Raw genomic sequence first — 27,291 nt, 5'->3', positions numbered from 1 at the left:
TCTGCTTCATCTGTAGAAGTGCATTTCAAGGATTTACTAAATCACATTAGTATTTATCATGTTTATTACGGTAGTGCCTACAACCAACCAAGAACGAGGCCCTATTACGCTAGATGCTGTACAAACACGGAAGCAGACATTCCTTGTCCCGAAGAGCTAATTAGACAAGACAAGACAGATACTGGCTGGGGAAAAGGAGCAGAGCGAACAATGTGATGGTGGCTTAGTCCAGAGGCAATAAGCTCAATGGAAAGAAGAGTGAAGGGCGAAGGGAAGAAGGAGAGGGGGACAGGCATGGAAGAAGAGGGTAAAAGGGGCAGGAGTGAAGCTGAGGTAAACAGACTGAGGGAGGGTGAGTGGGAGGGTTGGTACAAACAGCCAATCTGCACGGGGCAGAGAAAGTCCAATTAAAACTGTAGGAAGCTCTTTAAATGTCCAAAGATCCCCACTTTGGCTGCTTCTACCAGCAGGAATCTCTGCCTGGCTTCTTTCTGTCCCCAACATTGGGGGGGGGGGGGGGGGGGGGTGTAAGAGAGAGAGAGAGATTGACTAAACCATGTAGGTCCTGGTGCCCACACAGTGTGTGTGTTGGAGGGAGGTGGGGGGTCTCCCCTGCACAGGTCTGAGGGAAAGGGTTGTCCTAGATGGGCCCCATCCACTTTACTTCCTCCCTCCTTCCAGTGCAGCAGTCCCTGCTTTGACTGTTGCTGCAGCCGCTCCTATCAGCTGGAGTCTCTGACTGGTTCCTCTCTGCTGCTCCCCCCTAAGATCACAGGCACGAAAACTAAAATCAAGGCATTTGTGTCTATCTGAACAACGCTGCCAATAGGCAAAACCCCACATCTGGCAATTCACCAAACTCAAGCAGTCTAGCTTTTCAGATGTTTCTAAGTGATATCAGGCGAGTTCCCTTGGCTACAAATAACGATGCCAACAGGCAGACGTTCTGACACCAAGACAGGGTGATGGCAAGACAACATGTGCCTCTCATTCTCTCAAGAACTGGATGGAACTGCTTGCATAGCTTTTGTGGAATTAATCAAGATATGTCAATGCATGCCAACATGCATCTCTGCACCTTTCTAAAGACAGTCTCAAGGGAAGACAGCCAAATCAGATGTAGGCTCATCAGGTCCACCTTAAACAGCTCTCCAAGACACAAATCCTTCTCTTTCTGTCTTAACTCTTCATGAAAATACTTATTTTATCTAGCAATGTTGGGAGAAACAGTCAAATGAAAAAAACCCATTCAATTATATCTGTATATATATGTAATGGCAGACAGCTAAAAAGTGCTTATATACAAATGCTAGAAGTCTAAATAATAAGATGGGTGAACTGAGTGCCTTGTATTAAATGAAGATATTAATATAATAGACATCACAGAAACGTGGTGGAATGAGGATAATCAATGGGACACAGTAATGCCAGGATACAAAACATATCAGAAGGACAGACCAGGTCGTTCTGGTCAGAGAGGGGGACTATATGTGAAAGAAAGTGTAGAATCAAATGAAGTAAAAATCTTAAATGAACGAAACTGTACCACAGAATCTCTATGGACAGCAATTCCATGCTCGGATAAGAAGAATATAGCAGTAGGGATATATTACCGACTGCCTCCCTCTACCCTTCTAAGTGGTACCCCTGCCCCCTTATCCCTCCCCGCTGGCTTGAGGTTCCCAGAGACGCAGAGAGGAGCTCTCTCAATCTCTGACAGGATGGCCCAGTAGGCAGAGTGGGACCTGGGTGCCAGCTGCGCTTGTTCCAGAGCCCCTGCCTCCCTCCCCTCGATGTTCTTCTCATCCTGCTCCTTACCTCTCCCCTCCCTGCTGGCTCAATCGCTCATGACCACCCTGCCCCACCTGGTACCCACAGTTTGGGAAACGCTATTCTATGCTGTACTCAATATACTACAGCAATTAGTGCAGTTATAATAATAATTAATGGAGATATCCCATCTCCTAGAACTGGAAGGGACCTTGAAAGGTCATCGAGTCAGTTGGCAGCCAAGGTCTAAGATCTCTTTTGTGCATTTAGTTTTATCCTCCGTTGAAAATGAAGTATCGTTGCAGTTTCAAGATGATGTCTAACCACACAAAGATACTTAACTCATAGAAGTCACATACCAATAGACAAACCTCGCCATGAAATGCTTTGAGATGCTCAGAGGGAAGGCACTGCACATGCGAAGTATTAGATTATTGCTGCCTTAATTAATAAGCCAGACTTGCAAGAGATGGACTCTACTTGTACGTGTGTGACCTGTGCTCAGTCATTTCCATGCACAATTATCCCTGCAGTACTACTGGGTCAGCCCACAAATAATGGTTGGTGTGTGAACAATCTATATACACTTGCTAATGCGAATGGACAACACATGGCACACAGAAGTAGTTACATGTGTAAAGTAGTGCACGTAGAAATGGAGGCCAGACTGAGCCCTTGCTGAAAATTTAGCCCCAAGCTGTAATTGTATAGAAAATAAAGTCTTTGTTGGAAGCTTTTATTCTCCGCTTTCTCACCTGTATCATTCACGAGGTGACACATACAAGAAGCTTCCCTGATGGCAGGGATTAATAGAGTGGCTTCAGAGGCTGAAATTCTGCCTAGGTATTTATATCATCTCTCACTGTGATTGAGTCTCCCGCTGAGCTGACCGTACTTGCATAGGAAACAGTAATCCAAAAAAGGCAAAAATGTAAGTGCATCATAAAGTGAGTCAAACAGGAATAGAAAAATTCCTGTGATGGTGCACTTCCTTTGCAAGGCTACATGCTGAGCACTAATTACCCGCGTAAATGTTAGATGAAATGACTCAAATATTTCCCTGCAAGAGTCACAATTCCCCTCTCTGATAGGGCAAGAATTGCCCTCCCAAGACCAACCAGGAATAATATGCATAATTGCAATGGACAATTCTTTAACCTAATAGTTAAGGCCAACATTGTCAAGCCCGACTGCCTAAATCCAAATTTAGGCACCTTAACAGAAGTGTTCTGATTTTCAGAAGAGCTGAGCACCCAGCGCTCCCATTAAAGTCAATGGGAGCTGCAGAAACTCACAGCATTTTAAAAATCAGGACACTAGGTGCCTATATAGCAATGAATTTGGCTTTAATTCTCTACAGTTATAATACTGTTCTATTGCAAGAGACTTCTATGTTACAATGTAGATATTCGATACTAATTTAACACTTAGCCCACATGCTTTACATTTGTATAGTTATTTATATGATTGCAACACCACGGAGAGCCCTAGCCATGGGTCAGGACTCCATTGTGGTAAGTGCTATGCAAACAGAACAAAGATGTACTTTACATATAATTTAATGTTTGTATAGTGCTTAGAATATCAGTCTGGATATGCCCCTATGAAACAGGTACTTAAGTGTTGTTATTCCTGTGCTGAGAAAGTGAGACAGGCAGTCAAAGCATCTTGGTTACACTCACATTGAGTCGGGGCAGAGCTAGAAATAGGGGCTGGTAGTACTGCCCATTATTAAATTTGCCTGACACTTCCCATTATAAGACCCTGTTTTCAGTTGCTTATAACTTTGCCAAGCTTTAATCATTTGAGCTGAAGTTTCCTTGCTTAGGATGTGCCTTAGACCTAATATTTTTAGAAAATTTCAGCCACAATGGCTCAGCCATTTCCAAGAAGCAGGCTAGGAAAAAAATACCTTGTTTTGCTCGAGTCAACAAATACTGGTGACATTTTCTTTAAGCAGCTCTAGCGCCTGCATGCTTTGGAGCCAGAACTTGAAATTTGGCAAGGGGTAACCTTTGTGTCCGTATGTGACTTCTGTCACTCTGTGAAAGTCCAGCAGAATTTGGTCAAGTCATATGCTTCTGAAAAAATCACTGTCTGCACATGCTCCGTAGAGACTTGCTAGAGCCTCACAGCTAAATTCCTTGAAGATTCCATCTGCACTGCTCATGCTCCATTCTAGGCCAGAGCAGAACTTTCTGTGCAATTGCAGCGCTGGGTGCTGCGGGCTGTGCCGGGACAAGGCACTGGAATTCAGAGCCAGGTAAACCACCTCTCCTGTCTCCTCAGTACCCCTCCAGAGGAGGCAGCAGCCTGATTCGGATGCAGAGGGGACCAGAGCTGGACTGGCGAGGGGTGGAGGAGGAAACAGACTTAGATGGGAAGCTAGTGGGTTATGTGAGGGGGGTGATAGAAGGAAATTGGGATTGCAAATTTGGGAGGGCAGGGGAATTAGGATAAAAGATACTTCGCAACATAGAAACAGCACCAAATTAACTAAAAGTGTAAACTAGAACTGTTATATAAAGGCATCTAACGCTCCATCAAATCACAACAGCCTCAGAAAGACTGCCTTCTATTTGTTACACGCACTTGGACATGGTCTGGAGGAGTGGATGTTCTCTAGCAACACAGGCTGCTTCACTTAAGCCCATACCGATGCTCCCCGACTTACGCAAACGTTCCGTTCCAGAACGCCTTGCGTAACTTGGAAACGTATACCGACCATTACGCAAAAAAACTGAACAAACCAACCAACCAACAAAACTTCCCATTTCTAGCTTACGGAACTTTTTCCGTAAGTGCGGATTTGGGTAAATTGGGTTTGCGTAACTCGGGGGGGAGAGAGAGAGGGGTCTGTATTGTTTAAGTGTATACACGGCAATCATTTGATCCCAATCTTTACTTGCTGGAGTATGTGATCCCAACCTTATGTAAGCGTAAATGTGTAACTCAATTAAGAGCATATCTAAGTGTTACTTGCAGAATACTCTCCCGAGTATAATGTCTCTGGATAAATGTCTACAAATGTTGAGACTGTGAGCAGAACAAAGTGATCCTATGGAAAGGATTATCTGGCTGAAGTGCTACTATACATCATATACTGGTGCAAAACAGCACAGATTTATAATTCACGATCTTTCCATCACTTCTGCTTAAAAAAAATGTAAATGCCGTTCTTGTCAGGCAGGACTTATGAAATACACTTTAGAATAGGGTCATGTATACATTAATAAATGTTACATTAAAAATATATACCGGCCTGTGATTTCTTTTCAACTGCAAATTTTGAATTAGTGTTATGTTGTCAGGATAACAGAGCTATGTAGACAGAGTGCATTGTATTCAAATATCAAAACACATAAATGCCGATTGTGTTGAAATTTTGGGCATCTTCCTATATACGTTCTTCCAATTAGAGCAGATATTATTCTTACAGGTAGACACTGCATCTTGTTTGGAGGAAGTGATCCTTTCTTGTTAGGGGTATCAACGTGAAAACAGAAACTCTTCTGCTGAAAGGGACATCAACCTTTTAAATCCTCCAGTGTCAGGCTAAGAATGGACAAAACCCACGACATTTTAAAACAAAACCAATTACTTTTCTAAGGAGAGGAGTTATCACCCATGACATATCACATGGGCTAGCTGCTGAAATCTACATCAGTAGGGCTTGCAAAAAAGAAAGTCACTCCCCACTCAAATGTTAAAATCAGTCTGTAGCCTCGTTCCTTTCAGACTCTTCAAAGCTATTGGGTGCTCAAATAGCTACAGCAATAAAAAGTGCCTATTTTCACTGCAATTGGCCAAAACAAACTTTCCTATTGGATACCGATATGGCCATGACAAATCACATGTTTGTGGCCACCAGACTAAATTATTTACAACTCATATTTAGGTGTACGGCCACATAATCCGTGAAGAACTCCTAGGATTAATGCAACAGCTAGTTTGCTTGGCAAGACAGGTCATGATGAAAACCTCAGCCCAGTGAACTGCTCTTTACACACTGGCTTCCCACTGAACACACAATCCAGTTCCATGTCTCTGTCTTGATTTTCAACAGCTGCCAGGGGGTAGCCCTGGCTTCTTTAGAGACCCCCTTCCTCCACACAGGGGAAAACCAACAACAGCTCCATTCCATTCGAATGGTGAAACCTTTGACTACTTGGAGGCAGTTCCCAATCCAGGAGACAGAATCTTCAAGAGAGCTGGACCTAGTGCTTGGTCTACATTTAAAAATTAGACCTAACTATGTCACTCAGGGCTGTGAAAAATTTGGCACCCTGAACACTGTAGTTAAGTCAGCCTAACCACTGCTGTAGACAGGAGTAGGTCGACAACAGCATTCTTCTGTTAACCTAGCTACCACCTCTTGGAGAGGTGAATTAACTACATCGACGGAAAAACCCCTTCCGTCGATATAGAAAATACTTATACTTACTACAGCACTTCATTGGCGTAGCTGGAGCAACGTAACTGTGTCATGTAGCAGCTGTAGTGTAGACAAACCCTATGGAACTGCCTGCTTCAGGATGGAAGAACAATCTTTGACTTCCCCTCAGTAATTTATTCACATACCCCAGATAAATATGCAAACAAAATAATCAAGCTATTTCTCCTACAAAGGAAGGAATCAAAGCTATTACTTCTAGGAAGGAAGGGTTACTGTTATTTCTATTTAAAAGTTTCCATTTACAACGAGATCACAACCTATCTCACAGGAGGCGTAGTTAGTTAGGCCTTGTCTACACACAAACGTTGTACCACTTAACTATACTGGTACACTTACACAGTACGGATGCAGCTGAACCAGTATAAAGGTGTTTATACCATAGAGCTTATTACTATATGGGATGGGAATAAACTATATTGGTATAAGGCACTATTATGTCAATATAGCTCTGTCCACATAAGGGTGGAAGTGGGGTGGGTGGATTAGGGGGTTGTACCAGTATAATTATTCTGGTTAAAAAAAAATCAGCCCCCTTCTGAAATAGTTATACCAGTACAAACACTATGGTACACCAGGCCTTAAAGTCTGAATGTATCTGGAACATTGATTGAAGGTACCAATTATGTGCCACGTATTACTGTATGATCAGATATTTTATGTAAGACTAAAAATCTCATTTTCATTAGCAATCAGTTACTAATTATCTAACTACTGTACAATTACTTTGCAGTCCTATTTTCAGAATGCTACCTACTATTGATATTGCATATGTGTGCAAGTGTTTGTACAGAAAAGGGTGCATGCGCACACTCTATTGCCCTCTGCTGGATGGAATCAGAACCGCTCCGTTGTCTATCAGAGGCACTGTACTTGAGAGGCTCCTTTAATTTACATGGCAGGGCTTTGAGCTCTAGGAGCATGAGGATCAATATTCTATCTCTGCTGTCTTGTGACTTTCCGAGCGGCCATGGTGTGCAGTACAGGGCCTACTGTGAAGCCTAGGTAACCATGGATTGTTTAAACACCACACACAAGTACACCATGCACTTTTGGCCAGTGAGTTTTAAAAGTCTTTTTTTTTTTTTTTTTTTAAATGCTTCAAACATTTACTAACTAATCTTTGGAACTTAAGGCACAAAGCAAACAGCAGCAAACTACATCAAAGCCTCCCTATTATCACTCCCTACTGAACTGTGAAAATATAAATTCAAAGCTGACAAGCCAGTTAGACTTTTAACTAAAAAGTTAATGCAATTAACTTTAAGCATGCCACTCTGCTACCATATTTCTGGCACCAGCTTTGAGAAGTGGCCCAATTCTTCTGAGGAACAGAAAGACCATTTATCTACTGTATTTATTCAGGGCAAGCCTCCTCCTTCATGTCAAACCGAGGAATGTAGTGCTGCTGAAGATGACTGGCAGTGATAAAGGAGCTGGTACGATTTTCAAATGAATGGGTCATGCTTTTCCAAGTCTTTAGACAAAAGTGAGTAATATGCCCTCCTAAACAACAACCGGGCACCAATTCTAAGAAACACACTAGGCTACAATGCTCATAAATTACTGGACATTATAAAAATCACAGTCCTAAGCAAGGCTACTACCTGGATCTCCTACACACAGGCAATTTTATTCGATACAATTGTGGAAATAGTCAGCATTACAATTGGATGGGAAAGGGTCCATCTTTCACTAGATAAGGTCAGAAAGTGAAGCTACTTTGCAGAACAATTTGTTTCCAGATGGACCTTTTCAAAGAGTCATGATGGTCCATGTCCATTCTCAACACCTGTCCATTTTAAGTAGGGTGATCATTTATGTATTACCGATTGTATAATAAACCTATCACCATCATGCAGCACATCTAAGCACCAGTATAGAAAGGAAGAAAAATATCACAAGATAAAACCAGACTGCTCCCATTGATAATGCTCATCCAATTAACAGAGCAACCATCTTTACTCAAACCATCAGCAACACAGCAAGAAATTCTCCCAGAAGGATAAAATAGAAAGTCGAATGGATGGATCTGGCACAATATCCATCCTGAAGGTGGCCTCGCTCTGGCATTAGGGGATTTTAACAGGGATCAAATTCCAAAGGGAAAGGCTCCCCTAGAATACCACCTCAGTGCCCTCCCTCAGTGAGTTCAGCCCTGGGGACAGACAGAAGCAGCATTCTTCTGCTGTTCTGGCTAATAGCAATTCCCACTGGACTGTATATTAATTGGCAAAAAGTGTTTTTCCAGCTCTCAAGTTCAAAGCATTCAGAGAACTCCATATCCAGAGGAAGTATGCTCAGTTTAAAAGATGATTTTTCCTAGCTGCCAGCCCTGCAAACTCACCCTGGGATCTGACAGTCAAGCTGGATTCTTTCCCTCTCAAGGCTCACCTACATTACACTGGCACACCTATGTCTCTTAGGGATATGAAAAAAATCACATCCCTCAGATGTAGTTAAGCCAACCTACTTCCTGGTGCAGACAACGCTAGGTCAACAGAAGAGTTCTCTAGGGGAGGTGCAATACCTAGAGCGATGGGAGAACCCCTCCCGTTGCTGCAGTAACTGGCTACACTGAAGCGCTCCAGCTGGGCTGCTGTAGCATTTTAAATGTAGACATAGCCCCAGCCACCAGCACCAGTAATAAGGGTTCCACGGGCCAAGATATAACCTTAGTGACACTCCCCTGTTCACTCTCTTTGCTCAGCACTACCTGTGCTGGGCTGTACTCTCCAACGCAGCTGTTTGGCTCAAACCAGCATACCAGAAAACTCCTAACAAACAAATGGAGAACATTTTATGCCATTGTATTACTAATGGCTGCTAACTCTCAATGAAGAATAGGTTGCTGAAGATTCAAGAGAACATAAGAACAGCCATACTGGGTCAGACCGAAGGTCCACCTAGCCCAGTATCCTGTCTTCCGACAGTGGCCAATGCCAAGTGCCCCACAAATACGTTTTTTAGATAGAGACAGATGAGAGAGAAAGACTTTAGTTCTATTCAGTGGCTCGAGCAATGTCTGCAAAAACTCATGGTGCGTCTCCAGTATGTTTTGGGCCTGCTGGCCTATTTAAAATCAGAGCCTAGACGAGGGGATGGCACACTGCTTGAGCCGGAGCTCTGGGAAGCAATGTACCTGAGACAGGCACATTGCATCTGGGAGCAGAGGGGGAACATGGCCGCTGGGTCACCTTTTCACAGAGCATATCATGAGCTCCCCACATCCAGGGCCAGCTCCGTAAGTTAATGAAGAAGAGGAGCAGGGTCATGCATGGAAGGTGACTGTCACGCTATCCTGGAGCATCCCCAGAAAGCAACCACAGGCTAGGGCTCGGCATAAAACCCTTTATTGTATGAGTGTTTTTGCAAGGCTAGTTCCCAAGTGTGACAAACTGTGTGTTTCCTAGTAGCAAATGTTCAAGTCAGAATCCCCAGGGTTGGTTTGGTGGTTTTTTTTTTTTGGAGGGGGGAGGCTAGCCAACAAATGAGGGCTACTCATGGGAATCCTAAAACAAGGGAGAAAAAAATAAACCAACCCCCCTCCCAAAAAAACCCCATAGACCATATTCTGAGCCTTTGGATGAGATCCACTACAACTACTACAAGTAACATTCTTTCGCCATTTGGTAACTTAGAAACACTAGGCTTATTACAGTGGGGGAGGGGAAAAAAGGTGTTCTGGTCTGCACGACCTGTTTTGGAGAAGGTCTGTTGTAATGAATAGATGTCAGGGAATCAGCAGCCCAAATGATGCATTAAGTACTAACTGTCAAAACAAGGGCTGCTACTTCACTTAACCAGAAGCAACGTATTATACAAACACTCCAGCAGGTAGATACCTCTTCACTTGTTATTTGACCTCAGCTTTCTGAGACCCAAAGATCTAATTAAAGTAACACCCCATTGCCCGCCCCATACCCCCCGCTCCACATATGTGCAATTTAGTGCGCTGGAGCACAGTCCCTCCTCATCCTAATATTATGTAAACAGCTTTGCTTCTGCAAGTATTTCAGGCAAGCTGGAGCCAGTCATGCTTCAGGAATTTCAGAAAGTCTAATTGAGTTAGGATATCCTAAACCCACTGCACTGAGTTTACAGGCACTATGGCGGTAGAGTTCAAAAGATAAATATGTACATACACAAAGCATACTTCAGACAGCTTTTTAGTTCTCCAGCAGCAGCCATTGTTAGTAAATAAACATGCACATTATTATATTATCGTAGAGCCTTGGAGACCTAATCTTGCCCCACAACCCCACTGTGCTAGGTGCTGTACAAACACAGAACAAGAAGAGAGTCCCTGGCCCAAGGAGCTTACAATCTAAGTATAAGACTTGAGACAACAAATGGATGCAGACTGGAGAGGAGAAGGAGACAGCATCCCAGTAACCTGACTTAAGTATTTTGTAGGCATCATGGCAAAGGAGAGCTTTAAAGAGGGATCCGAAGGTGCATGATGGTAGGTTTGCGGATGTTTACAGGAAGTGTCTCCCAAGCACGTGGGGCAAAATGAGAGAAGCACAAGGGTGCTTGTTTGAAAATTTCACAAGTGGGCAATGGAGCCTGACATCATGGCTTGATTGGAGAGCACAGACTGCTTGATAATGAATCAGAGATGATATGCAGGATGCGGACTGACCATGAGGGACCTTGAAAGTGAATATAAGCAGCTAATGTTTGATGGGATAGAGAGGGGGAGCCAATGGAGGTTTGCACCATCTTCACCTGCAGATGTTAAAGCACTTTGTAAACAGTTAAGCCGTTAAAAAAGGCTGACAACACCCATTGGTAAATGAATTATCTCCATTTTACAGATGGGGAAACCAAGGCACAGAGAAATTAAAGCGACTTGCCCAAATTTACACAGCAAGTCAGTGGCAGAACCAGGAACTGAGCCAAGGAGTCCTAACTGCTGGCTCAGAGAGTCTTGCTTCAACCACATTCATGAGGCTCACTACAGGGCGATGTACAAACGAGCATAAATTACACTCCCAGATCTGTGTTGGCATAAAATGCCAAGGAGCTGGAAAAGACAGGCATAGAAAAAGCAGCAACTGACAGACGGTGTAAGGAGGAGTAAGTTAAAGTAGGGGCATCTTGGCTTTTTCTAGCTTCTCGGCATGCAAGTTACAATAGACTCCCGTAGGGTCACGTGTTGACATGTGAGGTTACACCACTGTATGTCATCACCTCTACAACTGGCTCTACATTTATGATCCTACTGCTTTCAGTATCAAATGTAAGTCAATAACTAAGCTACAATTTTAAGCATTAGTACAATCACAAATATTACAGATGGAAATTATGTCACCTAGTCCATTCCTGTGCCAGTGTAGGATTGCTCCGTACAGAACGTTCATAGAGCAGGACAACAGAAAAGGCATTTTTAGATACAAGCAAATGTCAAAGCTGCACAACCCAATAGCCGAGTATTTTATTGTATTGTATTGTATTGGTGCCCCAGATTTAAATCAAGCAGCACCAAAAGCAGGATTTATACAAAAAAGCTACGATGTGATGGTCTTCTAAGAACAGTTTTAGGTTTGTACTACTACATAATAGGACAGAGTGAGACTGGTGATAGGGAACAGCTACTTAAACAAGCTATAGTTTATCCTAAATAAGTTTTTCCTTTTTTTTAATTAAGGACTTGATCCTGAGAAGTGCGGAGACTGTGAAGGGTTATGGAGCAGCTTCCATATGAGGAGAGATTACGAAGACTGGGACTTTTCATCTTGGAAAAGAGACGACTAAGGGGGGATATGATAGAGGTCTATAAAATCATGACTGGTGTGGAGAAAGTAAATAAGAAAGTGTTATTTACTCTTCTCATAACACAAGAACTACGGGCCACCAAATAAAATTAACAGGCAGCAGGTTTAAAACAAACAAAAGGCAGTATTTCTTCACACAACGCAGCCAACCTGTGGATGTTTGCACCAGAGGATGTTGTGAAGGCCAAGACTATAACAGGGTTAAAAAAAGAACTAGATAAATTCATGGAGGATAGGTCCATCAATGGCTATTAGCCAAGCCAAGGTGTCCCTAGCCTCTGTCTGCCAGAAGCTGAGCGACAGAGAATGGATCACTCGATGATTATCTGTTCTGTTCATTCCCTCTGAAGCACCTGGCATTGGCCACTGTCAGAAGACAGGATACTGGGCTAGATGGACCTTTGGTCTGACCCAGTATGGCCGTTCTTATGTTCAAGCATCGCAGGATCTTAGCTTGAGAACTATTTCATTACAGAAGAACCTCAGAGTTATGAAATGACCAGTCAATCACATACCTCACTTGGAATGGGAAATATGCAATCAGACAGCTGAGACCAAAAAAACGCAAATACAGTACAGTATTAAATGTAAACTACTAAAAAAATAAAGGGAAAGTTTAAAAAAGAATTTGACAAGGTAAGGAAACTGTTTCTGTGCTGGTTTCATTTAAATTAAGATAGTTAAAAGCAGCATTTTTCTTCTGCACCGTAAAGTTTCAAAGCTGTATTAAAGTCAATGTTCAGTTTTAAACTTTTGAAAGATCATAATGAACATTTCATTATGGTTGTTTTCAAAAGTTTGCAACTAAACTCGAACATTTCAGAATTACAAACATTCTCCATTCCCAAGGTGTTCGTAACTCTGAGGTTCTACTGTAGTTGAATGAAACAGTTTCCACTTTAATGCTATAATAATAGAATAAAAACTAACCTGCGCTTGTTCTGGCATGTGTGTCTACGTGGAATTCACCCTTTGCTGTTTTCTCCTGCACTTCCTACTTCCCCCTTCACTGAGTGTTTAATTACATTGGCGTGACTTTTGGGAGAGTTTTTGCATCCATTGCTATTCAGCAAAATATCTATAGCACACTGGATAACATGGGTAAAGTGCAATGAATGTTCCAGTTGCCTTTCTGCAGTGGTATGTAGTGTAACACAGCCTAGAGTTAGACCACCTGGTAAAGCCAATTAGTAATTAAAAATAATGGGCTGCTGCACAAAGGTGGAGGTGGGGGAATTAAAAGCCAACAAAACGCTTCTTCCACTTATTATTCAAGCTGTGCCCATTTCCCTGGCATCTGTGCATCAGGTTAAAAATAAACTAATTCAAACAAATATATGAGTCACGCCAATGGGTGCTTCCAATTACAAACCAGAACTAATCAAAGGGTTTTGTTCAAACTCCCCCCCCCCCCCCCCCCCCCCCAAGAAAAGCTGACTCATCAAAATGGAAACTTCTGGTTTCAACAAAAATTTGGTGTTTTCATCAGAAAACTGAAATATCTTCAAGCTTTGGGTGACAAACTTGGACTGAACAGTGAAAATTTTCAGCTTTCAGAAAAATTTCAAATGAAAACTCAGTTTGGTAATTTTTTTTCCTGGGAACAAAGCATTTCCTGACCAGGTCTACACACAACCACCTTGCAGTATAAGCTGGTTACAACACAGGACTGGGAGTCAGGAACTATGGGTTCTGTTTTTGGGTCTACCACATACTGAGTCAGAGCTCAGGTGAGGTACCTAACCATATGTCCACTGATTTTGGCTGTGCAACCTGAAACACTTAGGGTTGGTTTTCAGGGTGCTAGACACCCATAAGTCAACGGGAGCTGCAAGGACCAAACACCGCTGAAAATTCAGGCCCTAGATATCTCAAGTTGGGCGCCCAAAATTAGTACAGGGGGCCCCGGTATACGTCTCCCCCTTATCCATCGTTTCGCGTATCCGTCGTTCATCAATAGGGGAATGTGTTCTGATTCACATCGGTCCTGATCCGCATATCCATCGCTTCAGCTTTTGAATGGCTTTTCTGTGGGTGCTTAGCAGTCACCGGCAGCCAGCGCCTCCCCCTCCCTCCCTCCCAGTGCCTCCTGCATGCTACGAAACAGCTGTTCCCTGGTGTGCAGGAGGCACTGGGAGGGAGGGGGAGGAGTGGGGATGGGGCATGCTCAGGGGAGTGGACAGAATCATGGCCGCGACCACCAGCCCCACTGATCAACTCCGCCCCCTCCCTCCCAGCACTTCCTGCAGGTCTCAAAATAGCTGTTCCCCGGCACGCAGGAGGCGCTGGGGGTGGGGTATGAGCCGGGGCTCAAAGGTGGGGGCAGAACTGGGCAGGAAGGGAGTGGAGAGGGGAAAGGCGGGGGGAGGAGGGGGCATTATTTCTTATGGGGGAAAAAATCCCCGGTATCCATCGTGCTTTTTAAGAACACAACCCCGACATATACCGGGGACCCCCTGTACATACTTTTGAAAGCGTTAGTCTTAACAGCTCTCTGCCTCAGTTTCCCCACTTTCAGTATGGGTATAATATATGGCTGTTGGGATTAATTTATTAATGTGCTGGAGGCAGATACTATGAATGCTGTTAGAAATGCCTAGCAGAAAATAGAGCATGGACTATGGTTGCTGAGCAAGGGAGCCTTATACCATAATCTGTAACTTGCCACCTCTGGCTCTGGCAGACTATCAAAGTGCCCAGGTTCCACAATTCAAGGTCCTGAACTGGGTTTGCCCTGTTGCTGGTCCTGGGCAATTCAGTTCCAGGAACCATTTTAAGCATGCCCCATCATTACAGTTCATGTAGCTGTCCCCATGAAGAGATTCTGTTCCCTCTTTTATATGTGTAAATCATGCTAACTCCACTGAAGCATAAAATAGCTGGAAGGGAAGAAATTCAAGCCCAGAGAACAAAAGGGTTGTGCACACCTAACACGGGTCATTTCAACCCACAGTTTATGAGTGCTTCCAGATTTCTCACTGACACTAAGTTCTAACACTCCAGAATGCTGGCATAACACTTTCCATCACCAGCAGCAGTTGGCTAGGAGATTCCATCCCACACCGGTGGACTATGACCCAGCCTCTGTTATACAGGCCTTTGTCACCTCCTGGCTGGCCCACAACAATGTGATACACCTGGACATGTAGCCATCAGCTGTTTGGAAACTCCAACTAGTATAGAACACTGCAGTATATCTCCACAGCAAGATGGGCTACCGTGAGCATATCACACCTGTGCTCTGCTCTCCACAGTGGCTATCCAACGAATATATTGAGTCAAGTTGAAGGCCTCTGTCATTTTCATACTATGGGTATGTCTACACAGCAACTCGACAGCCGCAGCTGGCCCATGCCAGCCTACTTGGTCACGTGGGCTCAGACTGCGGGGCTGTTTCATTGCTGTGTAGACTTCCAGGCTTGGGCTGGAGCCTGAGCTCTGGAACCTTCCCACCTCGCGGGGTAGAGCCGGGTCGAGTGTACACTCTACAATTAAATAGCCCCAGAGCCCAAGCCCCATGAACCCGAATCAGATGGCACAGGCCAGCCGTGGGTTTTTAATTGCAGTGTAGACATAATCCCAGGCCTCTGAGGGTATCTAAACGAGCCAAAAGCTCCAGAATAAGCTTCTGACTAACACCTCTGCTCCTCAGGCACCACAGAACTTTCTACCATCAGGGTAAAGCTCCCCTGTGCAGGAGACAGCACTTCAGAGCCTGCCCAAGTGTGTGGCATGAACTCCTGCAGGAACTAGCTACCACAAATCTCACCACCTTCTGCTCCAAGGGCAAAGCACACTAACACTAATACACTGTGCGCACATAAAACCTGCCAAACCAAAACACTCCACCATCCACATAATTTCCCTCCCTGCTGCTGCCATGCCCCAGCCAGCCACAGCCCTACCTGTGCCTCCCTGATAACCTCATCATCTCCTCACATGTGGGTGCACCCCAGTTTGAAAACGAATGTTCTGCCCTATGCCACGTGTGGACAGCAGAGTGCAGTGTACTCCGTCAACCCAGGGCCAGACAACGGAGGAGCCTGCTATACTGGCTGTACATAGGGACCTAGGACTCTATAAACTAATAGCAAAAGGTGTAATTATATCACCGTATGATATACAAATTCTGTGAGGGGTCGATTAAAACGTCAGTGAACTTTTCTCATCACTTTATTTCCCGTCCAGCAGACCAATTTTCTAAAAAGAATGTCTGAAATCGACCAAATGTTTTTTTTAAAAGACAAGTTAGAAACACACAAATTTGTCACAAAATTGTAATGTCTGTAATAAGGGCTGTGTCAGAAATGGGTTGCACAAGACAAAGTCAAGGCTAATTAAACTCTCCATCTGCCAATCCAAAATTCCTATACGATGGCTGCTGCTCTCTGATAGTTTAAAAGCTCTACAACAGCCAATTAGGAATTGTCATCTCTTGGTTTATGTGACAAAGTCAACAATTAAACCTTTTCTAATGTGCTTGTTTTTATGGCTCTTTACATGGCTGCACGGGGGGGAGGGATAGCTCAGTGGTTTGAGCATTGGCCTGCTAAACCCAGGGTTGTGAGTTCAATCCTTGAGGGGGTCACTTAGGGATCTGGGGCAAAATCAGTACTTGGTCCTGTTAGTGAAGGCAGGGGGCTGGACTCGATCACCTTTCAGGGTCCTTTCCAGCTCTATGAGAGACGTATATCTCCATATATATATTATATTATGCTCCAGCCTGGTTTACCCTTTTCCTCTTGTGTGGAGGGATCTGGATCATATTATTTTACACTGTATCAAATCAACTTGTAAATGCTAAGAATCCAGTTCTGCCACCTTTTTACACAGCAGATAGTACCTCACTCTGGAAATGGGCCTGCTGGGAAATCAATGAGACCGTTTGCGGAGGAAGAGCCCATTTAGTGTATGGGTGGCAGAGTCAAGTCTTAATTATATTGGGCACTTTACCCCATGGGTTCTTCCACGGATGCCACAGGACCTGATCATGGAGTAAAGTATTGTTCATTCAATGATGATATGGCCTGTTAAACTACTGAAATGTACATAAACGTGAAAGCCACAAACCTTTCCGACCTGATACACTACCTAGCTTCACGACCAATCCATGGCGAGGATTTATGCTTTTGAGGTTGCTTTGACAGAGGGGGGCCTTTGGCACTTTAGAAAGCAGACATGAGTGATAAATGCAGCAGGTGGTTATATCTGGGATTCTCCCTTTAAAATGTTTCACCACCCAAACCTAAAAAGCACTCTTCAAAAAGCAACAGCAGCAAAAAACTTACCTCCCAAAAAAATGCATTGCAGTTTTCACAGAGTGTAGTTAAAAAATGACTAAGTTTTCTTGATATATGAATTTGTGGGCAAACCATTTATCAACGGGCCTGTTTACCTCTGCAGCAGAGTCCCTCAAGCCAAGAGCCATGTCATTCCCCTTTGACTGATTAATTAGCCAATCAGAGGACATTTTTCACTGTGAGGCATGATGGTTTATTCCTGCTAATGCTTGGTCTCTAACAGCGACACATTAAAGCCAACTCGGCTCTTTTAGCCTATCGAAGTGACCAAAAGGGAAGGAGAGAAGATAAATCAAAAGAGCTCTCCCCAGTTTCATTGCAGTCCCTAACTAAACCCCCAAGGAATGAACAGATAGAGGCAAGATTCTTCATCAATGAAGAGAAAAGGAAAAGCACTGGTTCCTTGACACTGGGAGATGTCTCTCTATCTGCTGATTTCTGAACAGCAATAATTTATCCTCAGTTGATTAACAGGGTGCTTACAGAATAGGCAATGAAATGTCAATACTTAGCAGTTCTCTTGATAAAAGGAAAGAAGAGCTAAGATACCATGCTAGATAAAGGAATGTTTACCATTGCTGCCGGAATAACGTCCCCGGTACTGAGAAGCACCAAACATAACCCCGATTAACACCATGGGGCCGGATTCACTGCTGCTCTGCAGCTGGCAGTCAGATACACCAGCACAAAATGGGTGCAAAATGCTACCAGTAGTGCTTTGTACTGGTGTAATGAGAGCACAAGGTGCAAGGCTATGATGAACTGGGCCCTCTATTTATATTTGAATGAGTTAGCTAGTATTTGTACGTACCGCTGCCCTCTACTGGGTGTAGCAGAATTGCTCAAGTGGCAAAGTGCTCAAATGTGGGTCAAAAGCCCTACACTGCTAACAGCTGACAAAGGGGCTTTTGTCTCTGAAGTTTCACAGGCCATGGTTTGCAATGTAGCAATACCTGAGGTGCCACAGATTTAATACAATACATTCACAAAAACTTCTCTCTTTCAGAAGTAACATTAAGATAATTCATTCAAATGGTCAAAAGGCAGGAAATGCAGAACTTAAAACTGAATGTACAATATTAACTCTTTCCCTTTGTGCCTATGCCTCAGGAAACATGGCCAGCTCCCACTGAAGTCAATGAGAGTTATTATTGCCTTTTAATGGGAGTTAGATCCGCCCCTTGCTCTAATTACACAACATTCAATTTCTCAAATTATACATATAGGCGCACACACCAATCATCTGTACTGAGTAAACCATGATGGTCAAGGCAGACAAAAATTAACAGCTCACAGGGAGGGTTCCTACCAATCACTGTCTTCAAAGTTTGGATCTCCTATATAACAGCATAAAGCAATTTCCCACGGCTACTGATAGAGTGCATTTCAATCACTTACCAGAGTTTACCGGAAGTGATCAAGCATTTTCTTCTCCCCCACCTACCAAACTATGGATTTTTGAAGATACAAATGAAAAACCATCACTGATGTACAAATTGCAAGGAGCAGCCATCACAAAAAACAGAAGCTGTGAGTGGAGGCTGAGCAGTGACTATGTTGTTTGGTCAGGGTTTACAATAGTAGTTGAGTATTTAACCATCCATTCCAATATCTGACACTTCATTACAGGACTATTTATTCTCATTTACTTCCCTTACTGCTATTAAACATTGCATTAAAAGCAATGAACCTAATATTTACCCCTCGACAATATAGAATGCATTAAACATTCTTTAGCTGTAAACACGAAGGGCTGACATATATATACATATATATATATACATATACATATATAGAGAGAGAGAGAGAGAGTCCTGTGCTCAGAGTCTGAGAGCCATGAAGTCCTAAATTTTAATCCCATCTCTGACAAATTCCCTCTGTGGGCCAAGTTACAACCCCTGGGTCACAGCTCCTCACCCTTGAAAATGGGGATATTATACATCTAATATCAAATAAATACAACAGGAGAGAATAAATGCAATACATATGAGAGACCACTAGAGAGTGAAGGAGGAAGACAATGTTGTGGGAGCCATCACATTTTTGTGAGGTATTTCAAATAAACCAATTTATAATTCCCCACCCCTGACACATGAAATCCAGTTTTTCTTGACTTTATTTACTATAGGGGCTTGGATTTCCCTTAGGAGATTATTCCACTGACATTGCCATTAGGAAGCTTGCAGAAGATCTGGCATGTGTCTTCCTTTTCCTAACTAAGTGCCTGCTCCCTGTTCTATTCCCAGCTTTTGAGCACCCTGAATAGAAGCCTTTCCTTTTCCTTTATTACTCCCCCACACCCAGATATTTATAGACATTGTGGTAGTCTCCTTCTGCCTCTTTTCTAAGATGAGCACATCCAATTGCTCCACTCCCCCTTCTAGGACATGCCCTCTAACCTTTAGCCATTTTACTAAGCTCATTTTGGACTCTCTCCAGCTTTTCAACATCCTTTTTGTATTGCACATTCCCATTCTGAACACCCTGTGCCAGCTGTGATCTTGCCAAGCTCAAATAGCACTATCAGTAATTCTTATCTGATAACCAACTTCTGTCTTATGCAACACTTAATAATGTCCACAGACAAAGCTTTGAAGAACATAGCTAATGAATCCTGACACCACCCAGTGACACAGGTATTAGCTCCATTTTACAGATGGGAAAACTGATGCAGAGAGAAGTTGTGACTAGTCTAAGAACACATTAGTTGAGCCTCACATGCCCTATGCCAGGTAAGTATCAGCATTCACATTTCATAAAGGCGAAAACCAGGGCACAGAGGGAGGAAGTGGTTTGCCTACAGCCTCTCAGTGAATCAATGGCAGAGCCAGGATTAGGCACATTTTCAAGTTCTGGATTCTAACCACTAGGCAATGAGGTCTTTGATAACTTCTGGGAAATGCAAATCAATTGAGGAAACTCTGGAAAACGTGTGAGAAGCCAATTTCCTGATAAAAAGTGAGACAGCAATGGGAAGGAAGGCTGAAATTCCAGATGATGAACAGGAAAGTGATCACACCAAACCTGGAGGTAAATGGGCAACTAGTCTTTGGCCATTTAGGGGAACTCATGCATGACGACATCCATGTTACTATAATTTAAGGAAGCTGTTTACTAATCAGTTGGCCTGAGACATGGAAGTGAGATGGGCTTAAAACACTCAAGTTTTCTATGCAGGAATCTGACTTATTAGAAGCGTCCCAGCAAATCAGGGCTTCTCCCCCAAACCTAGTCAGTGCCAGAATCATGTTGTACAGCTAATGAGCTGGGACCGTCTAACTCATTCCCAAATCCTCAGTCTCACTCAGGAGTATTTTCTCCTGTGATAAGGCTCCATCAGGAAACACAGCTGGATGGAGGAAGGAAATTCTGAGAAGAAAAAAAAAAAAACCAGTGGGGGTTCCAGGAAGTTCAACCAGATAGGAACTAATGGAATTTGTTTTTCTGTCTCCCCAGCTCCCAAGTGAGTGAGAAAATTAAAGGGGGGTGGGGAGAAGCCTGGCAGGCACTGCCCTGCAAGCAGGTCCCCACCGCGGGTCTCGGGAGAGCGCCATAATTACAATTCAATATTTTCGATCACTCATTGTCTCCCTGAGAAAACTGCAGACGTTTCCAATTTAGGTGAGCTCCAACGCTCAGCCATTGTTTTCACTTTAAGGGAGACGGTTCCAGAGGTCCCTCTGTAGTTTATTAAAAAGGCTTTGTTTGGTCACACGATCTATCATGAAGGAAACATTTATTTTAGATTTAAAATAATTTTAAAAAGACGCCTATCAAAGGCTTTGGCTCCCCTCGCATCATCAATACATACAATGAAATCCCAGCAGCATTGACGTGATCACTTTAACAAGATCTCAGCCGGACTGACACCCCTTCATGGGTATGGGGAGCACACACACCGCCCTCTCTAAAAATCCTACCCAACCTGATGTGGGTTTTTTTCCAGCTTGCCTGAAAGGAGGCTAAATCCAGGCTACTTGGGACTGGGGGTGGGGAGCAAGATCCAGTCTCGGAGCCTTCACAGAGAACGCACTGCCAGCCACCCGTCTCTTTCAGAAAGAGGGGGTCCAGCTTGTGCATCCCTGCTGACTGCAGAGGAGGCAGAATGAGGTAGAGAGAGAGGTGGTCCCTCAGGCAGGTAGCCTCAGACCATTCAGGGCTTTATAGGGTATAACTAACATCCTACCTCCATGCGCAGCCTAATGGGCAGCCAATACAGATCCCAGAACTCAGCGGTCACATGCTTCCAGTGATATGTCCCGCTCAGTAGGTGAGCCACGTCATTGTGTCAGCTTCAGCGTCCGAACGGTTTTAAGGTGCAGCCCCATGCAGAATGTGCTACAATAGTCTAATCTTCAGGTGACAAAAGCATCGATAACAGCGACACGGTCAACATTTGAAAAGAAAGGTCACAGCCTCCTAGCCAGGTGCAGGTGGTAAAAAGCTGACTGCCTTAGTGCTCTAACGTGGTCATCAAACAGCAGCTGAAACCACCCCTAAATTGTAAACACTAGTGACCAATGGTGGATGTATTCCCTCAGTGGGACCTATATTATCTCCACTATCTCCTCTAGCTGCTCCCCCCGACCCACCATCATCTCAGTCTTGTCTACGCTGAGCTTCAACCAGGTCGCTCTGACCCATAACTCAATCTTACTGGCTGAGGTGCTGAATTGCATCGGGAGAGTGGGACAAGAGAGAGATACAGCTGGGTGTCATCAACATACTGATAACACCCCCACGCCTCCTTAATAACCTAATCCTCCTACTGGCCCAGACTCAGGTAGAGTGGGAAAGGTGACAGACTGGCACCCACACCTGAGAACTTTTCAGGAAAAAACCAATGTGCCCACAACTACCCATTGAGATCTCTGAGAGAAAAAGAATGAAGATTTATCCAAGGATAGGTACATAACAGACAATTGCAATGTAAGCTTCTCTGCATCTTTTGACTCTGAGATGGTGGGACCATCTGTAGGAATAAGAAGGGAATTTAGTGTCCAGGTTAACTCAGTCCTTAGTGCTTTCTTTTGAGGTTTTGGGATATGGACAGTTGTCCAGCAGGAGATGGACTGAAACCACCTCTCACAGACTCACCAAAAAGCTATTACACGTAGAGAAGGAGTTTTGGTGACTCAGTGACCTGAGTTGGATTCTATGAACTAGAGGCGAAATATTAGACATCCTTGAAAGGGATCTCTCTCAAGTACACATGGTTTGAGAATGCAGGAGCAATACAAGACGCATTACCACTATACAAAGTGTTGTTACAGTAAGGGTTTAGAAGCCAATAAGACTCCTTGATAGCAGTAGTCCTAGCACCTAAATCCACCTGTCCTGACTTGTCCCATGCAGGGATGACAGCATGCAACTGCAGAAGGCTGAAACTGTAATGAAAAGGCAAGGGACCACAGACTATCAGTGTTCGAAAGCACATCCCAAGGTTCTGATGGACACCAGGACTCTTCCTACACTCTCTCTGAACAGGAACTGATATAAACTACTGTCCAGGGGAATTACAGCATCTGCCGTGCTCTCTCTTTGGCACATCAGGGAAATGCCCAGTGTCCAGGAAATTGTAGCAGAGACCACAAATAAACCTGACAAATACCATTTAAAGGGGTCAACTGACCAATTAATGTAATACCAAGCCAGATTCCGCCCTCCTATGGAAAATCCAGTGTAGGGAACAAAAGAGGAGTAGGAAAAGTCTGTGAAGTTCCTTGCTGCAACTCCCCTTTACTTGAGGGGCTGAGCAGTGCAGTTTTTATATTGTTCGCCCTCTAAACGTCACAGACCTCTGGGATCCAGAGAGAAAGGAGGGCTATTGCACTGTGGCTAGAATGGCTTAAGAAACAGCTGTGCGGCTATTGGCTGTGTCTAACTGTAGCAGACAAGCAGCAGCTTCAGAGGGGATCCAGGGGGCGATTCCACCATGCCCAGTTGCCCTACCTCTTCTGCCACTATTTCAGCATGGAAATCGAGCCAGGGAACAGCGCCACAGAGAATAGCACCTCTCCTGCACCCCCATAGTTCAGCGCCACATCAAAGCCATGAGCCGTCACGTTTTTATAAGAATAAAAACATGCCTATACCTGAATGCATTTCTATAGTGCTTCCACTCCTAGTGTTGCCACCTTTCAAAGAGCTGGTAACCAGACCCCTGACAACCTGCACATGCTCCAGCTCTTCCCTGCAAGGCCCCGCCCCCATTGGTCGCTCATCTCCCTCCATGCTCCCATCACTTGCTGGCTCAACTCAAGGAGCCTGCCTGCAGGTAGCAGGCAGCCCCAGCTGAGCAGGTGTCGGTGCGGGTTAATGACCCAGCGTCTCGCCCCGCCCTGCGGTAACTGGGCTTTTGGTTCGGGTGCCATTTAGGGTTGCCAGGTCATTGGCAGTTTCTCAAGGAGACAATATTAAAGGCTTCACTGTAAACTATCGTGATGCGAAGGAGAGACAGAAATATAGCGAAAGGCCAATCTGACTCCACCAGGAGCTCTTTAATGACCTGAAAAATCAAAAAAGGAAGCCTACAAAAAGTGGAAACATGGACAAATTGCTAAGGAGGGGTACAAAAGAATTGCACAAGCATGTAGGGACAAAATCAGAAAGGTTAAGGCACAAAATAAAAGGCAGTAAGAAAAGGTTTTTTTAAGTACATTAGGAGAAAGAGAAAGATGAAGAAAAGCATAGTCTTCTACTTAGTGGGGAAGCATATCTAATAAATGATGACATCAAGAAAGCTGAGATATTTAATAATGCTCATTTCCCCTCAGTTTTCACTAAAAAGCTTAATGGTGACCAGATACTCAACAAAATATTAACAACAAGGTGAAAGGAATGCAAGCGAAAATAGGGAAAGAAGAAGAAAGAATATTTAGATAAGCTAGATGATGTGGATCACAAATTGAATAGGAGTTAATCTGATGCAGCTGTGAAAAGGCTTATATCATTGTGGGGTGTATGAACATTGTGGTTGTCTATAAGACATGGGAGGTCGCATTCTACTCAGCACTGGTGAGGCCTCAGCAGGAGTACTACGTCTAATTCTGGTTGCCACACTTTAGGACAAATTGGAGAGAGTCGAAAGGGGCGCAACAAAAATAAAAGGTTTAGAAAACCTGACGTATGAGGAAAGGCTAAAAAAAACTAGGCACACGAAGTCTTGAGAAAAGAAGACTGAGGGGGGACCTGATAATCGTCAAATATGTTACAAAAAGGATGGTGATCAATTGCTTTCCATGTCTACTGAAGGTAGAAGTGGTAGTAATGGGCTTATTCTGCAGTAAGGGAGATTTAAGTTATTAGGAAAAACTTTCTAACTCTAAGGGTAGTTAAGCTCTGGAATACACTTCTAAGGGAGGTTGGGGAATTCCCATCATTGGAATTCTTTAAAAACAGGTTGGACAAACCCCTGTCAGGGATGGTCTAGGTTTACTTGGTCCTGCCACAGCACAAGGGGCTGGACTTGATGACTTCCCAGCGTCCCTTCCAGTCCTACAGCTCTACGATTCTACAGTGAGATCACTGTTTGGATCACTCTGTTTGGGCAAAATGTGATCCATGAGTTCCTTAAATTTAATGTGGCAATGAAGACTATAAAAAGACTACAAGTCCCAGCAGGTTCTGCTACACCTTGAGCTATCAGGTGGCACCACCTCAGCAAGAGGGCCCATGGCCATACAGCTAATAGGAGAGGTTAATCAAGGGGTCTCAACTACTGAAGGCATATGATAGCTTAGGCCGCTGGTGGCTGCTATGGACTTGAAGTCCAAAAGCCAATTTCAAAACTGCAATAAATTAATGGATCATTAAGACCAGCTGTATTGTGGCTGATGATGGATAACAGTTTGGGGAAACTTCAAGTCCAAATGATGTGGCTTGTAAAATGAAGGTCTGGATTATGACTCAGTTGCTGACAAGACAGGACGGTTCTTGGTTTTAAGTCTCTTCTAGCCTCAGTTATTTCAATTAACGGTACCGCAATTCTTGCAGTTTGGGGAATTCTTACCATAAGAAGCAGATCTGATGCCCACTTTCTCTCCCTGCCATGGAGGTGCTATAGTTTTGATAGCCTACAGATCTTTACCGTTACATCACTCAGAGACAGGACCTCCTAGCACGCTATTCCCAAGCTCCATGTCACTGGCTTCTCGTGAAGCTGCAGAACAGCTTTAAAATGTTTTTGATTGGAGCTGGCACAAGGCTCTGCATAGTCTAGCTCCATCACATATGGTATTCAAGAAATCCTCTCAGTTCTAACACAGGCTACAGCCTTCCTTCTAACCATGACTTCAGAGTGCTCACAGGGTTAATAGTATAATTCCTGTGGCACGTTCTTTTGTCCCTTCTGTGTGTGCACACTAGTGATCACCAGTATTGCCAAAACACTTGCCTGGTTGCACTAGTCACGTTCCTGCACAAGGGAATCACTCTGCATATTCATAAGACAGACACCCTCCCCATAACAGCAAAATGCTACTGAAATATTAAGTGCAAACCTAGCTGTGACCTACAGAACTCACATCGGTGAGTCTCTAAGCTTCAATTTGGACTTCACATTTTACCTACCTGAAGGAACAAAGAGTCCCTGGGAGATATTTAATAGCAGAACTCATTTATGCCTGTGAGTATTGCATACCAAACAACGAAAGTGAAAACCAAGCCACCATATTTAAGGTGACATTAAAACAGCTCCTCAGGTTTAGAATTTGTCAGTATTCAGCTCTCTTGTGGAAACATAAGAACAATTTGCTGTTTTGCTGAGTTTGGTCAGTTTTTGCTAAATATTGTACTTCATATTTACAATATGTACGTAATCTGCAACTCAAACAACAAAAGATAGCTACTATGCACTCTATACTGGAAAAACAAAATTCTTAATACTGACTGATTTTTAGAGAAGTTATGCCATGTCCACAATAGATCATTAAAACATCCACTAAACTCACTCTTTTCACCCAACAGTTAAAAGCTTGCCCTTCCATTCAGAGCTTTAATGGGGACAGAATAGGGGCTTTACAGACAGGAAAGGCCATTGCTCTCGAAGGGTATGTACTAATCTCACTTGCACCAAGGCATTTGGATATGTGCATAGGTTTCTTTAAAGGGAAAAATGTTAAAGGAAGAGGAATGATTTACACTATTGAACCCACGATCAAGAAAAACATGCTGGCCTGTCGACCTGCAGGGACGTGCTGGCTGCCGCTTCCCGCAGCTCCCATTGGCCAGGAATGGCGAACCGCGGCTACTGGGAGCTGCGGGCAGCTGTGCAAATGTAAACAAACTGTCTGACGGCCTGCCAGCGGATTACCCTGACGGGCAGCGTGCAGCCCACAGGTCGCACACCACTGCCCTAACTGGTTTTGAGATGGAACTTGCTACGTTTATGAACAGGATTGTATGACATGGTTGTCTGTGATAGCAGGGGACTGGACTCGATGACCCAGGGGGTCCCTTCCAGTCTTACAGTCATATGATTTACCTCAGTTTTTGTACTCTGTCGTTTCCCAAAAATGCAGGACAGGTCATCTTCGCTGCGGGAAGAGAGATCCTTTCCTGGGGGGGGCGGCGGGGAGAGAGCAAAGAAATGCAGCCATTATTCATTTGGACAATATCAAAAGTCAACAGTGGGGTTCCAGAAGCCTTGGGGGTTGGGGAAGAGACAGGGACATGTTATGTTGGCCCTAAATGTTGATTGTCTTTGGCCCTTTTGTAGAGGGAGGAATGGGTAGGGATGAGGCAGCAAGGGGGCACAAGAAGCCCACTGTAGTGCCTGTCCTCAGACAAACAAAAAATGTCTCTCTGCACTCCCTCAAGTCATCCCAAAGAGGCCAGGGAAGGGGTAGAGTCGTGGCCCGACCCCCTCTCCCTCCACCTTGATGGTCATGCTGCTGACTGGATGCAGCAGGGCAGAGAAGGCTGCACCAAGCTAGAGAGAGGAATGGTCTGTGTCCCCCTACAGACAGGGCGAGTGCAGGGAGAAAGC

General features: G+C 44.1%; 1 protein-coding gene across 3 annotated transcripts in view; it reads right to left on the bottom strand.

Moving 5' to 3' along the window:
* The window catches only part of PINX1 (PIN2 (TERF1) interacting telomerase inhibitor 1), a 74,529-nt gene that overhangs the window by 29,634 nt on the left and 17,604 nt on the right, over positions 1–27,291 (bottom strand). For all 3 annotated transcript variants that reach the window (XM_034766722.1, XM_034766723.1, XM_034766721.1), the window contains exon 6: positions 26,788–26,861. In XM_034766722.1, coding sequence (XP_034622613.1) covers positions 26,788–26,861 — 74 coding nt within the window. The remainder of the gene's footprint in view (positions 1–26,787; positions 26,862–27,291) is intronic.

The sequence above is a fragment of the Trachemys scripta genome, chromosome 3 (assembly GCF_013100865.1).
Source record: "Trachemys scripta elegans isolate TJP31775 chromosome 3, CAS_Tse_1.0, whole genome shotgun sequence".
NCBI classification, from domain to species: domain Eukaryota; kingdom Metazoa; phylum Chordata; order Testudines; family Emydidae; genus Trachemys; species Trachemys scripta.
The sequence above is the reverse complement of the archived record's forward strand: the minus strand, read 5'-3'. Positions and strand labels throughout refer to the sequence as shown.